Below are 16,240 nucleotides of genomic sequence, written 5' to 3'. Positions count from 1 at the left end.
AAGTAGTCCCATTTACATCGTGTTTGGACTTATCTTAATCAGAAGAATCTCGAATGTCCATTGGTAATGCAATTATAAAGATAAGACAGCAATTACTGAAAATAAAATTTTTCAGTCACCGCATTGCTGCGGTCAATTTTCTTTATTAAGCATTTCCACAATGAAATGTAAATATAACTCGTATTTTTATAATTTTGTGTAATGATTGGCACCCAAAAAGCCAAAAAAAATGTATGTAATTAAGCATAGGAAGCAAAGACATACTTGAGTGGTACCAACGTCGACTACGCATAGCGACGGCCCTGGCGAGTCGTGGAAAGGCTGCAATGGCCGTCTGGCGCGAACGCGTCGTGCTCAAGCTGTCAATGAGTATTTTCTTAATCTTCTCGTATACTAAGGGAACCAAATACTTTTCATGAATGGTTTCTTTACCAGAAATGTCTGTAGAATGCATTCCTGTATAGTAAATTTCTGCTAGATGAAGGATTTTTCACATAAATACAAAAATAGAGCGTACAAAGTACCCGCGTTGGCACATTTTCAAACTTTAACAACCATTTACAACTATTAGGAAGTACATAAAAATATAATTGGCTATATAGATATGTAGAAGAGAGTCCCCTCTATCTCTTGACTCAAACTTGAACTTTCTCGCGTGTTTAGTTTTTGCGTAACACGTCATTTTTTTTTATCAAAATCATGCATTTTTACAAAAACCAATATTTTTCGAAAACGTTGCGTGATAGAGCAATTCTGCTTTCGGATTTGGTTTTAGAATGACAAAGTGTATAAGAATCACCCAAAAGGTATTGCAAAACAATTTTGGTGTTGGACAGTGTTATTAATATGGAATTGGGCGACATGAAACCTAGTCAGTTGCTTCACAGAATGAAATCGCTGGGGGACGCTGAGGAAGTTTCAGACAAGGTTTTAAGAACGGTATGGCTAGAAAAAATACCAAAAGTAGTAAGAAACGTACTCATAGTAAACGAGGAACTTTTAGAGAGACTAGAGGAAATGGCAGACAAAATGGAGGAAACGGTAGCACACGTGGAAATGACTATTAACGAACTACTACAAAAACTATCGGCCTTAAAACAACAAATTGCGGCGTTGAGTTGTCAGCAACGGTCACGACCAAGAAGCCGAAATTCTAATCGGTATCAGGATGGACCTCTGTTGATTCATAATAATTACAAGACTGAATTTATTTAAATTTATCGCAAGTTTTATAGCAATATGTGCTGGAATGAAGAAATTTATTTAATAATTTCGAATGAAAGCATCTTTATAATTTTAATAATTGTGAAATAAGGAAAAGTGAAAAAGTGAAGTCATTTGACCAGTCGTGGTACCGTTAGTGTTGAGGAAAGCGTCGAATTGTATAAAGTGTTACTATGTGATGTAAACAATAACATTAAAAAAAAAGGAAGAAAACAATTCTTGCTGGAATACTGTTTTGTGTAAGATCGCACGGGGTTCTTTTGTTCCAACCGCAAATTAGTTTCGAGTTAGTTTAACCGGTTGTACCGGCTGATTTCACGTGTTCCGATGCTCTCAACGAAGATTTCCCGCTTTATGGATAACAAAGACGGTTCAACCTCTACCAAATTTTAATCGTCGCGGTCTCATGAATGCCTTTGCCAAGTGGTTTGCAACAATTCGCTGTATTAACGAGGTTGCAGCGAGAATGGCGATAAAAAGCGGACAGATGCAACGCGGACAGCGTGCGACGGTAAATCAACCGCGTTATTTCTTTCTGGATCAAGCTTGTGACTTTTAAGGGTACATTACTGTTCTGTCGCTTAGGGCTACATCGTAACAACGTATGAATTATAGACTTTTTAGATTCATACACTTAATAATTTTATATTCAGATTTTAATGTTGCCAGTAGATTGCGGATTTTATGAAATTGTAACAAACATGAGTGAGTACATTATAAAATAGTAAAGAGATTGACAGAATTTAAGAGTATCAATATATTACAATCGATTCACTGAAATTATTGAAGGAAGAATGGAATTTTTATTTTGTATAAAAGTCTGCAGTATAATTATTGCTTTAATAACAGACGTATTTAGTCGACGTCCCTCTACAATCCAATCTAGAATTATGTTGTGATTTTAATTATTTATACTGTTTTACAGCGGTAATTACAGTAAGAAATATGGAAGAAATTGGTCGCAGCGTTCTTACTTTCTTATTCATAATAATAAACGAGCAATAATAGTAAAATGTCATAATAAATTTATATAAGTTTTACCTCATCTATCTTGAAATATTTTTGCATTTTGAAAATAACTACGTTTTAGAATCTTTTCATTCAAATGCGATTTTTCATGTAGATACATGAATTCCAACAGCGTGTTAAAACAGAATTTTACATTCTGTGTTATTAAAATTACCAGGTGAAAATTAACTTAGAAAAGAACGAAATATCAAGAATGATAATATTTTATATTCATTTCGAGATTTTTATGAACTGTGAATGCATAAAAGGATCCACTAATAACTGTAGGCGGCGTACGTTCTTTTATAAACCAGTTTCACTTTATCATATCACAGGACGAAGAACCATACAGAGCATGAAGGACGTAAGTTAGATTTTCGTACGTTACAGAATGACTTTGAACTGAATTTTCTCGAAATTTCCAACTTAAACATTTACTTTGTTTCGCCGTGATGAGGTTACTTGTGCAAGAACTTCTTTTAAGCAACGTGATTCTGGGAAACATGAGATTTAATATCTTAATTCGTTGGATAATTATGCAGCGACTGTTAACAGGTTTGGTCGTACTACTACCCTTGTTCCTTTACATTAACGTGCTGTTATACCTAACTGAACTTATGATGTGCTCAGGGTAATGATATATGGAACTGTCAAGTATACGATGCTGAATAGAAACGGAGATAATGTGCGAATTATCTTAACGTGTACAATGCAGATTGCAAATCTCCATGCATTTATAACATAGATAAACTTCTGAAATACGAGAAAATTGTACGTCAACGTGTACATTCACCGAAATTAATAGTATTTATTCCCTGTTTTTGTTATGAGCCATAATCTAGTCAACGGAAGAAATTTTCTCTTTGTTTATAAACGTAACGTTGAGATAAATCATAAACGTTCACGTTCGTCATAAATTGAAAATGCTTTCGTTATCGGATCAAAATGGAATGTTGTTACTAAAATTCTGATAGTTTATTCTTAACACTTTCATTGCCAGCATTTGTATCGTTGCTTACATGATTACATTCGTTGCAAACATGTTAACGCGTTATTGTGTTGGGTGTAGCGAATTTGGTTAGGATCCGTAACACGCAAAAAGCTTGAGAGAGTACTTTCAGTGTCACACATCTTAACTTTTCAACTTTTATTTCGTTAAATAAATTCTTTTTATTTTATGAAGTTTTTGAGGTTGCTAGCGTTCAAAGTGTTAATGTGAAGAAATAAATATTTCCCAGTGCACTATTGTTTTACAGTAAAAAAGGATCCATTTACGATACCATTTGTTACAGTTTCATTCGATGGCCTCGTCCAATAGGTGATCGGTCTTGGGAAAGCCTCGCTGCGACATTCCAATGTAAGAGTTTGTCCCTCGTAAGCACCTACCAGCTGATTCTCAATCCAAACCATAGGCTGAACTGCGACAAGAAATTTTATTAATATGTACATAGATGCCTTGTAGAATAGCAGACAACAAATTTATGACGCGAGGTTGTAACGGAAAGGGATGTGGTATTTATTTTTCACCGTCGCTCTGAAAACATTGAAATCTGTAAAAACGTTTGAAGTTTGCGCAACGTCAACGATTCAGTCAACACGTAACGCCCTTGCGCAAGCAGTAGCTATTTTTCTACTTGTCACAGTTGTCATCGTATCTTTTTTCATTTGTTGGACTTCAGCAGGAAAACTACGATTTCCTACATAGGTTCCGAAGTAGGTTTTTGCAAAATATTTAAAACTCTTTTCATTATATACATTTTTATGATGAATTTTTCTATGAGAAATAAAACGTTGTATTTAAAATTTTCTGAAATTTATTAAAAATTCAACGTACTTCTTTAGTAAATGTGATGTATAGGAACCGAAACTATTTGTTTTTTTTTAGCTCAAACCGTGGAACCGTAATCCTCGCCGCCCACTGCGAATAGGGTCGCCCAAATTGGTGCTGCATTAAAAAGGTTCCAGTCAAACCGTTTTGAAAAAAAAAATAAAATAAAAAGAGGAGTACAAAATTATTCCTTAAATTTTTTACAAGGAAAAATGGCTAAAGATTGCTATGAATCTAACGCGCTCAAGGTGACCCTTAAACCGGTAACGATCCGTGCATGAAAACGTGGCTGATAGTAAGAGCTAAGAATCACCGATTCGTGGGAACAGAGCAACGAAATTACAGCCGAAAGCATGCACTTTGAGGGTCCTCGTTTTAATCAATCCGTGACGGTGTCGACAGGCCGGTTCGTGATAGCGGCGGTTTGCCGCCGGCAGAAAATATTTAAGGCGCTACTTCAGTTTCCGGAGACAATGCCCCCCCCCCCCCTACATCTGCCATTCACGATGTCCCAAGTGGCGTCATTATAGTATGCTTCTGTGAGAGATCCACGGCCACGGTTGTGAGACTTCAAATTGTATTTTCGAGTATGCGTGTATGATACCCTCCTCTCACGGCTCTGACGGAAATTCTTCGCGTACCTAGATCTTTAGCGCCCGCGACAAGTTCATTTCGTTATAGTGTCATGGTTTTCGTTTCACGACTGCTAAATTGAAAACTAAACAATTTAAGTGCAGCAAATGGAAATAAAACGAGCCATTTGGCTTTCTCTTCCACTTCTCGTTTGTTTTGGATCGACTTTTCGCGTGGGTTTTATCCATTCGGGATATAAAAGAATGGATGATGTTTGTAAAAGAGGAAAGGTTTAATGAATTTAAGAATGTCAATATGTTGTCAATAGTAATTGATGAGAGACATTTCTATTTAGCGCCTGTTTATTGCAGAAATATTTGATTTTGCTGAATATCTAGTTCACGAATATTTACAGTCTCTTAACAACTTTACAATATCTATTAAAATTACTATGAAATGCTGAATACTCTTCAAAGAATATAATTCAGAATCTGTTACACGACATCAGAGCAGCGTCGCCAGAAGATGCCCATTTGGGTATTTGTTTCCTCCCCTCCTTTCCCCCTTCCACTATCCCATTCTACCACCATGAGCACACTTCAACGTCCCCCACTAAGACCGTAGACTGGTTACGTGACGTGCCGCGCGCGACTAAGGCGACGCTTGGTGTCCCACTCAATCCCCGTCGCGCACGCCCAACGTGTTACATATTACTCTGGTCATCAGAGAGGGGGTACATTGTATTCCCCTCGATTTTCTCGTTCTGACGACACTGCACATCAGAGTCACCAGATTAAAACTAGTCTCCCACTCTACCCTCCCCCTTCCAACGATGCTGTTCCCCCACGCTTCCGCCACGGCGCGGTCCCGTGACGCGTTTCGTCTCTGTCGTGCAAGCGTCACAATGTCACGTCACTAATCCGGTACTGGCAGAGGGAGGGTAACTTTTCCATGCAATTCAAGTAAATTCCCCTGATCTGGCGGCTCTGCATAACACAAATACGAACATTTATGTAACACCCTTAAGTGAAATTTATTATTAAACTTCCACAGGAATCGAAATGAAAAAGTACTTTTACACATTATTAAATTTCGCGTATTTAAGCGTATAATATAATAAAAATCAGGGGGAAAAGCGTATCCTTTTGACAGTATAATAGAACAAGAATGCTAGTTTAAATGCCTGTTGCTTCTGGTGATAAAACATTTACATGATTCACGTGCGGTATAATTCGAATTGCATACACAATTTTAAAGCAGATAAAACTTTAAAGAATTTAATAAAAATACGGCTCTATCATCTCCATTCTATTAAAATTATTATAAAAAGGTATACATGTCTACGGGTTTTCCCGTGTATTGCAATCAATGTGAACAATATTTATTTTGCTCCGGATGTTCCGATGAATACCGCTGTGCAAAAACAAATTCTGCGAAAGAAATTTCTGTTTTTTGAAAACACATATGAAATATAAATACACAAAAATCCCCAGTGTGGTTACAATGATTTTAACCTTCCGCCAAGCGCAACCATTTAAGTTGACACACGTCAAACGATTTCATTTTGTAGTTGCAATCGAACCGTATTCCACCGCTCTACAATTTTACTTATTGCTCCGCGAACTAGCGGCGCGGCGTTCCAATCATTTCTGGGAGTATTCTGTTTTTAATAAAAAAGGAAATAATGTCAACGATTACATTAATGTTAAATATACATATAATTATGCTGCGACCGACTAAATTGAATTTGACTGCAATTGAGACACTGAGACACTGTGCAGTTGTTACGAAAGGGCTGTGCGTGTCGCAGCTCTTAAAATTCGATTGTTTCCGTGCGAATTAGAGGTTACAATTAAATGTCAAGGCAGCGGGGCGCATTAATGTCCAATTTGTTGGTTTAGGCTACTTACAGTGAACAATGAGAACAATCCGTTTGCTGACTGTTGGCGGCACTCCATTCGAAGCTATGCAGAGGTATGGTCCCATGTGGAGACGTGTGACGCGCGTTATTTCCAACTCCGAGCCCTGAAAGCTTGCCACTGTAACAAAACCCATGAGCGTGTGCACGTGGTACCGGCATTATTACGCGAAAGAACTACATGTCACTTCGAGCGACTGCACATGCACTATTTTCCTATCTGCTGCATTAACCGTTCCATCGTGTTACGCCGGGTTCACGATATCATATTAAAATGTAAATGGAAATTAATGGATGATTATTCGAGGATCGACAGCAGGCTTCTATTGAGAAATTGCAGGAGCTGCCATGAAACTGTTATTAGATACTGAAACATGAATTATTCCAACTTCCAGAACAACTATTTTGGCAGCGCATATCCGACCAACTAGGTCAATTATTATTAGACTATCAGAAATGAGGGTATGCTTCGATGACTCTTACTCCCTTAAGTGATCGGCGAAAATTAAAAAATTGGTGCAAAGGAGACAATATTATTGTTAAGCAATAACTGTTTATTTTTAAAAAAGCAAAAGAATAACATTTCATAACATTTTGAGGTTTTAAAATTTTGCCTTCAACTTTTTTTTAACACCCTGTGTACATATGTATTATCATTTCCTCTGAACGAATGAATTTTTTCGTTTTTTCTTTTTCGAGAGAGCCGTTATATGTTGAGTATAAAATAGAAATATTTAACATGGTATTATTATTATAACTACCAAACTATAGTTTAATGCTAGAATTAATCTTCTCGTGTTTCGAAACAGTTGAGCAAAGATTACTCTTCCATGGACTCGTATGCTAGTATAATATTTGATATAACTACATGTATGTTCAGCAAAAATGAATCGATAGACAAATGAACATAAAGTATTAATATTCAGTTTAAAATTTGTTAACTGCGGATCATTCTGGTATGATTAAAAAATCTGGAATTGCAAATCACAGAAATGAACAATTGTGAACTATCAAAATTTTTATAACCGTGCACGGTAAAAATATTTTAAAATCAGATTTAGAAAAAGGTCAGGCATAACTGAAATCGAAATCTTTGGAAGTAAGATCCATAAATTAAACGAAGTGATTCACAAGTTTTTATGAAGGAACTTTCTTGAAGATTACGACCTCCGGTTTGAAGTCACTTCGAAATTGAAGAATCACAGTAAAAGTATTCAATATCTTTAGTAAAGATGAATATCAATTAGTTCAGTATTAAACGAAAGTTCGAGATATTTGTAAAAGTGAATAATTCTGCTTAAGGCAGCTGGAGACTGAATCTTTTAGTTTTTCCAGTGTTACCATTTCAATCCAGATTCCGACAGGGTATAATAAATTTCATTATCGTTTTAACAAACACTCGATGCAGATATTGATAATAAAATCGTCTGCATTCGGTGGTTCAGTTTATTGAATAAATAGAAACTCCATTTTAAGATACGTCAGTACCGCTTTATCGGCGAAGCAATTAATTGCATGCATTTTATTACATTTCAGCGGTGTGAACACATTTCGCTGCAGAGTTTAATCAATAACCATAGTTCGGTGCAACTCGATTAATTGTCTTGGACTTTGAAATTGTTTCGAACAGCTATACTATATACGCGTTAAACGCGATCCGTACTGAAAATTTCTGTGACCTATTCCGTAAAAATATAATGTATGTAGGTGCAAAATAGAACAGTAATAATTGGAATCTCTCATTGTAAAATTTCATATTTTACATCCAACATCTAAACGACCTGACTTTTTTCAGTTATTAAAAGCTTTGGTGACATTTTCAGCATGTGTATAACTACCATAGATCTGTAAAACGCATGTTCCAAACTTTCACCACTGTCTCAAACAGAAAAGATTTAAAAAGTGCTTCTTCCATTTTCTCATGTAACCCACCGATTGAAATTTTACCGAAATCTTCTAAAAATTGCTAAAAAAAAACTGTTAGTTCGTTTTGTTCGTTTTTAAAGAGTTATACTGTTTCGAAGAGCGTTGAAATACTGTCGCGAGCCACTGTACTTTCGATCTAACATATGTACATAGAAATTTCTGCGATTTTATCATCAATTGAATAGCGTTCCTCGCGAGTGTGATGGAAAACAACGGCATCTGGATTTCTATTGAGTGCAACGAGACGTACAAAAATTGTCTGTCGGTTGTTATAACGAAAAATTGAATGAACGACAATGTTATTTACGGGTGACTAGTAGAAGGAGCAATCTAAAATATTCGAGTACGGCAAAATCTTTCGCGGGATTCGGCCAAGAGCGTTGATCTCTTTAAACACTTGTTGAACGGAATATTTAACTAGTTGGGATTCGAGTCACGTGTCGAGCTGCTCGCCCTTCAGCGATTACCAGAGCATTGTCTCTAACCGTTCTGAAATTACCGACAGGAACTTTCGTCGGGGCGGCGCGCGGCGGTTCGTGCTCTTCATTTTTGCCGATCGGGACTCCCTCCACTTCGCGCCTATGCGGAACGGCAGAGAGACGAGTGTCGGAGCAAGAGGGAAAGGAACGATGTACAACGACCGACGAAATATTTTATTTTCACTCTACTTATCGCCTAATGGAATCGCGATCGAACCCACCCCGCACCGTCAGGAAAGAACGGCCCAGGGACGACGAGAATAAAAGGAACCGACGACAAATGCTTAAAACGATTCCTCAAAACCAAGCACAGACGATAAAAGATTCATCCGGTGAATAAATCACCGGAAATTCATTTCTTCTCTCACGACCATCGCGGAAAATCCTTGCGTCATGGTTTTACATTCGCTCCGACTGTGTCGGCGGATGAAAATATTTTAGCGAAGATTCGATAGGTTAGAACATTTTTCCAAATATTTAACGTGCCATTAAAATGTAATTCCATTTACGAAAATAGAATATTCCAGGTATTCACGGTATATTGCCCGAATATTTTGAATTTGATTGACACCTCACACAGCGGATCGCATATTTCTGATAGAAAAATTCAGTATGAAAATTGGTGTGCTACACCTGTTTGTTCATATCAATATCCTTTTGCTGTAACAATTTTTGGTGATACTTCCGCCGTCATTTCGGTTAAATGTAAAAGCACGCAAAGCTTTTTCTTGAGCAAATACGCGAGAGTCTCTCATATTTACGAAACGCAATTAAAATCCCTTAAGAGGGTACACCACCATGTACACCAATTATTTATTTACTAATTATCGAAAATAAAATTTTTTAATTTCATCAATAATTTTAAACTTGCATTGCGGTGTACCTCCTTAAAGGTTTGCAATGCTTCGAGAAAATTTTTGAATTTTTTACTTTCTACATCCCATCGTTGACGTAAAGTTGTGAAATCAAAGTACATAGCAGATCTTAATGCATTTCTGATAAAAACTACTCGATGCAATTTAAAACTTTGTTTTTCGGATTGTGCCAATTTTTGTTCTATTTTTCATTATCTTTCCTTTAATCTTATTGACCAGATAATCGCTCTTGCCTAGTCGAAAATATTTTTGGTGCTTCTACTTCAAACAGCTACATCATAAGCTGAGTTTATGACAATTAATGGGACGTGCGTTCTTTGCAAAGTGATCTAATTGAACAACCAAAATCGTGTATGAAATCTCTATTTTGCATAAAAAATATTTAGTAATATTCTCTAGAAATTGGAAAATATAGACGGAAAGTGAGAAAACGATATGTTTTGTTATGTCATTAGAAAAGCTTGGCAAAAGTAGCATTGCTTTTTAATCGTTGAATCAGGAAACATAAAATATTTGGTTGAAAAATGCAACTAGACAGTTTGAAATCAACGTGTTCAATCGTTTCGTTTCAAAAAGCTTCCCAGTGGGAGCATCAGTTTCCACGTTTAAAGTAGAAAATATGAAATATTTATTTACCCTGTGAAGGTTGATAAATATGGCTAGAAAACATGAAGCCGATAAGTTTAGTAGTTTTGTTTCAAAAGCTTCCCAAAGGTACCATTATTTCTCGTCGGTCTAAGTAAGGAATACAAAACGCTTATTAATATTCTCTAAAGATTAAAAAGTATAGCGAGGAAGTTTGGAGCCGATTTTTTCATAAAAATCTGTTTGGTATCATCTGAGAACAATAATTTTCTTTTCTCCAAAATACTATCGATTTATACAAAAGAAAATCGCTTTTTTCGATCTCACGGCGTCAGATTTCACCCTTAACGTAGAGAAGCTCCTTAAAGGTCTCTTAAAAATAGACGACTGTTTTGTATTGAGGTTTTACATAAATATTTTCTATTGTTTGGACTATGCAATATCATTTGTTGAAAAAGTGGGGCATACAAAAATAAAGTACGTTATTGGCTCACACGATTCCAGCCGTTCTATTGGTCCGAAATAAAAACATGAGGTAGCATTTTTGAATTTTTGAAGTAACAAATGGCGGCATTTTAAATTTCGAATTTTGATTTCTTATGCATTTTCCTCACATTTGGCGTAACAACAAAACAGAAATATATTAATAAAAATAATATATTAGTAATAGTATTATATTAATTATAATACTATTGCGTACAAATTCATGTAAGATTTACATAAATTGCTTAACGTAAAAAGCGTAACAAACATTTTATTACAAAAGTTTTACTTTGGAGAAAAGTGATTATTTTTCTTCTATTCTCCCGTATTTCTGATAGACTGACAAAAAATTGTTCCAGCAACAAGTTGCAATGAAAAAAATAAAAAAAAATAAAGATTATTTAAACTTTTCAAATCAAATTGTATTTTTTCAAATCAATTGATATCAATCGATAGTCTTAATATGCTCTTTAGTACAGTATTCGGGGTCTTAGGTCGAAAATGAATCGGTTCGGACGTTATTAATTTTGTCCCGAAATCCCCCATAACATCGAACACTGTGCATCGCGTCGCGTCGAGGAAACGGGGCTAGAAGAGGGACTAACAGCGGAGCGAACCCTTTCCGCTTACGCACCTGCACACGGTACAATTCGAAACGTCCCCTGCACTTCCGCGTGCAATTAGTCACAGAACGGAGTGAACAGACGTCTGGCGGCTGTGAGAAAGGACGAGAGAGGATCGGAGGAATTGGGCAAAGAGCGGGCGAAGGAGAGGCGGCCGAGTAATTCGATGAAGTGCCAGGAATGGTAATTAAGGGGTGAAAGGACGTAGAAAACGGAGAACGCTTTGACGGGTCAAAAACAGAACTGCTCTTCGCGTCGAGTCGAGTCAAATCGATCCGATGCGATGCAACTGGCCGCACAAGGATGCGTTATCCGCGGCGGGCCTGCTTCGGGCCTATCGATTTCCGAATTCACCAAGACACCAGCTTCCTGCGCCTCCGCCGTCGCGGCTCGGTACAACGGTTCGTTTATATAATTGAAGTATCGAAGCATTAATCGAGGATCTAAGTAACGAAGCTTAATTGACAGGCTGGTTTCTACAGGAGATTAATACGTTCGAGGGAAGAACACGAGAGCCTCAGCCTTGCTAGGTAGTCAGCTTGTTACCTGAAAGGGTTGACAGCGTCGACGAGCTGTTTTCTCGTTTATCAAGGTTCTATTATTGGCATTAATGTATCGCCGGCTTCCGCTCCGCTGCCGGCTTATTTAACTTTCTATTATTCATCTTGTGACAATTAAGTTTCTAATTGGTTGTTATTGTTTCGCTCCTGATCGAAACGGTAGAATTCTGTTCAAGTTGTTTATCTGTTTAAAGCAGATCTGAAATATGGAACTCGAATGTTTATGAAACTGAATAAGGAACTAGTAATTTGCTTGATGTCAGCTGTATCGCTATTTACTACTTAGCAGTTTGTTTTAAATGCGTTAATCTTTGCGCGTGAAGGTTGTCTTAACATTTCTGAATGGCATTATGCATTATCAATGCGTATATTATCACACTACTATAGTTCTGTTGTATCTCTTGAATGAAAGCGACCCCTCATCACACAATTTTTTTTTTTATTGTATTACTTTGCAAACTGTACAAACTCTAATTCGAACGGTAACTCAGAATCAGATGAAAAAGAAAAATAAGTAATTTCCAATTTTGAACATATTATTTAATCACATGAATTTCTCCACCATTTCTCCGTCTCTTCAGTGTAGAATCTATCATTCTAGATTCAATTTTCAAAGAAATGAAATGGAACCTCAATTTTCCATAAGCTCCCTAAATCATCACACTTTCACCATGATAATTTCAACTCATTCTTGCCTGATTTTATCTCGCGTAAATCCTGCGAATGTAACCTTTGTCCATTTGGATAATCTAAATCAAACTTCTTCTCATCAGAGAAAATGACTTTGTCCCATTCCTCAATCCAATTCATACACCTGCGTAGTTCTCCTTCCGCCGATGCAGTGACTTCGTGAAGGCCCTTTTCTAATCTTTTTGATAGTGAACTTATACAGGGTGCTCCAGAAATGTTGTACTTCCTTGAAAGGGTTGATTCCGAATTTTACGAATTTCGAAAAATTTGTTGAGAGATTATAGTTCAAATGTTCTACAATTCAATAAAAATATCTTTAAAAATCGATTGTTTTTACCCCTCAAGGGTCAACAAAATTGTTCCCTTTTGAACTGTGTACAGAGACTTTCTACGAACTACAGTTACCGTCAAGAAAGCAGGCCACGTCGCATTCATTTTTCTAGCAGAACTAGCGAACAGTATAAAATAAGCAAACAGGATGCCGAGACGGGTAAGATCACGCGTTGTCGACAATCTCCCAGGGCGTCTAGCTCCGCAATAAAGATGTCTCGCAATCAAAGAAGATAGGAAAGACCGGCCGCTTCGTCTGTCACGGCTTTATTCGCCGGTGCGGTAGGGTAGAGAGAGGGGTGGGGAAGGGGAGAGAGAGCGAGTCAAGTAAGGTGTGCAGTTTGCAAGAGGGGAACGTGGCAATATAGGTGAAACGATGCAGCGGGAGTGAGAGTGGCGGGTAACAATACCGGTCGGAGGAAGGAGTTAGCAGATAGAGGTAGCCAGGAAGGAAGAGCGTTCGTCTATGGGGGTGCTGTCTCAGGGAACGCAACGGTGCAAATACTGTCAGGGCAGCACCGCCAGGGAGCAAAGGTTAGAAACAAGGTGTTCCAAGTGATCCGGAGAGGGTTCGTAGCCTCGTCACAATAGTCAATTTTTCAAATTTAACTTACATCTTATACTACCCCATTCCAATGCTGAGGTGAAAAGGTGTTTCTCATTAGTTAATGCAATAAAAAGTCTGGATAGAAATAGGTTTAAAGCACTATCCGATTTCCTTGACAAGTGGTGTATTTAATAAATAGCAACAAGAAACACGAAATACCAAAGGAATTCATGAATATAATAAGTCCTGATGAAAGCGAAGGGTCATCATCGACCAATTTGTTTTTTGTAATTTTGACATCAGACTCGTAATCAGCGACCCGAAGGCCCCCGGACTATCAATGTTAAACTACATAAATTGGAGTATTTCTTCGATTTATGTCCACATTTTGACGAATCCGGCCCACTGTGGGCCATTGCCATGGAGAAAGGACGCGCTTAAGGGAGAATCGAGGGAAAAAAGTTACCATCTCTGTGCCAGTTCCGGGTTAGTCATCTGATATTGTGACACAGACACGACAAAGACGAAACGCGTCACGTGATCGGGCCATGGCAGAAGTGTGAGGGAATAGCACAAGTCTTGATCTGGCGGCTATGGCACCGCGCCGGGGAGCGAAGGTGAGAACCAAGATGTTGCAGGCAGTGTCGCCAGATGAGGGGAGGGAACATGAATTGAGGGGCAAAAGTTACCCTCTCTCTGCCAGTGTCGTAGTATGCACGACAGAGATGAAACGCGTCACATGACCGGGCCGCGACGGAAGCGTGGGGAATACCGTGGTAGAAGGGGAAATTAGAGTGGGGGTACAAGGCTTGATTTGGCGACTCTGGTTCCGGGTGAGCCGTGACGGGTACGTACCCTCGTGCAAGTTTGACAGCGTGATTGTTCCGCCGGCTTCACGACGCCACGTGACCGTCGGCTCCGGGGTGCCAGTCGCGGCGCATCGTAACGTCACGTTGCTCCCCTCCTGCACCGCCATGTCCGTGCTGGTAGGGTAGTCCAGGATGTCCGGGGGTACTGAAACAATGACCACATTGCAACGGTGTCAACCCGCCTCCCTCGTGTACAAACCGGCAACGCTCGAACGCAACACCATTCGCGCTCGGATAGATGACTATCTGACCGGCACTGGTCCGATTTACCGACGCCTCGTTGTATATTCGCAAATATTGTTCGTCGACACACGCCCGGCTCTCCGACTATGCGCCGGCCTCGACATCCACGAATAGCAGTGCGTTCGGCCGTCCCATCCACTGCAATCCGATCGTAAAATCTCGAATCTGCTTCAACTACCTCGCGTACGAACGCAGCCGAACTTCCTGCGTTCAATCTTCTCTGACGATCGCTGGGCCGGTACTCTTCGAATTCGGTGCATATCGATCCGAACGCGATGGATTGCACTGTCTTTCGATGACCGACAGCGACGTCGGGTTACTCAAGATTTTTATGGATACCGCATTGCATGTGCTACGAAACTTTGGTTCTGCTGACCCATACTTCGGAAGCTTGCCGGCCGAATTGATTGACCAACATTCGAGGTTTCTCTTATATCCGATTGGCAATGAACTTTGATGGTATTTAACACGTTCACGGACAGTAAAAATATCAGTGAACTGCAAAAATAGACAGGCAATTTTTCTTGAAACTAGTTATACTATCCGAAATCTGAGTAGACATAAATAATAATAATAAGTTAACTGTCATTAGTAAAGACAGTTGGTCATTACTTTGAAATGTATATTAATTACAAAAACTTAAGGTTGTATAAAATCAAATGAATAAAAATTGGCTTTAAAATTTGAATGCTATAGCATTCATGTCATTTTGCATCACTATGAAAATGAATGCTATAGAATTGCTATAGCGTGTTAACCTTTTATGTTCGACAATTATTGGTGAGTGGAAATCTTTTTCGCATTTCAGTATTAGTAATATCTCTAGAAATGTTTTAACATACACATACGTGAGATATTTTTCTATAATTCCGTAGCGGCCAGCTGCATATAATAAAGTTGACACGTGCAATGCAGATGCTGAAGAGGTTTTACGACTCGGGCGGCAATTGAAGCTATTTTTGAGGAAACTGTCAGGTAGAATCATTAAGACGCCTCCTAAGGTTGCAATTAGATTTTATTAGCGACAGCCTCAATAGCCCTCGCAAAGAGTCATAAAAACCCCGAATTTCTAACGGCCCAAGTCGATGGTACGGGAACCCCGCGAAGGCAAAGGGCCCGTTACCTGACGATGCACACAGCATGTTGAGGGTGTGCGGCCGATGGAAATTCCGTTACAGTGCTATTCACCAGAGTGGGGGTGCAAAGACACCCCAACCTATCGAAGACTAAAATATTGTATAAAAGAGGAGACAGACTTCAGTCTACAGCTCACTCTCGTCGAAATGGTTAGGCAGTAGGCCTCTTCAAATAAACGTCGTTACAAGTCCGTCCGGTATTACACTAATTTCACAGAACACCAAACCCTTCCTAAAATTCTAATAATAAAACCTGAGTAATTACTTAACAAATATTTACCGTTTCTGGTTCAAAGTGTCCCCCCCCCCCCTACATTCAAAAGTATTTAATTTAACTACGTTA

The 16,240-nt window shown here is 38.5% G+C and overlaps 1 protein-coding gene across 2 annotated transcripts in view; it reads right to left on the bottom strand.

Moving 5' to 3' along the window:
- LOC143362835 (neurotrimin) overlaps nt 1-16,240 on the bottom strand; it is a 255,281-nt gene that overhangs the window by 35,678 nt on the left and 203,363 nt on the right. For both annotated transcript variants that reach the window (XM_076803314.1, XM_076803315.1), the window contains exons 4-6: nt 14,505-14,663; nt 6,544-6,672; nt 3,513-3,650 (exon numbers count right to left, since the gene is read on the bottom strand). In XM_076803314.1, coding sequence (XP_076659429.1) covers nt 3,513-3,650; nt 6,544-6,672; nt 14,505-14,663 — 426 coding nt within the window. The remainder of the gene's footprint in view (nt 1-3,512; nt 3,651-6,543; nt 6,673-14,504; nt 14,664-16,240) is intronic.

Source organism: Halictus rubicundus, chromosome 18 (assembly GCF_050948215.1).
Source record: "Halictus rubicundus isolate RS-2024b chromosome 18, iyHalRubi1_principal, whole genome shotgun sequence".
NCBI lineage: Eukaryota > Metazoa > Arthropoda > Insecta > Hymenoptera > Halictidae > Halictus > Halictus rubicundus.
This window is presented reverse-complemented; position numbering and strand designations above follow the sequence as displayed.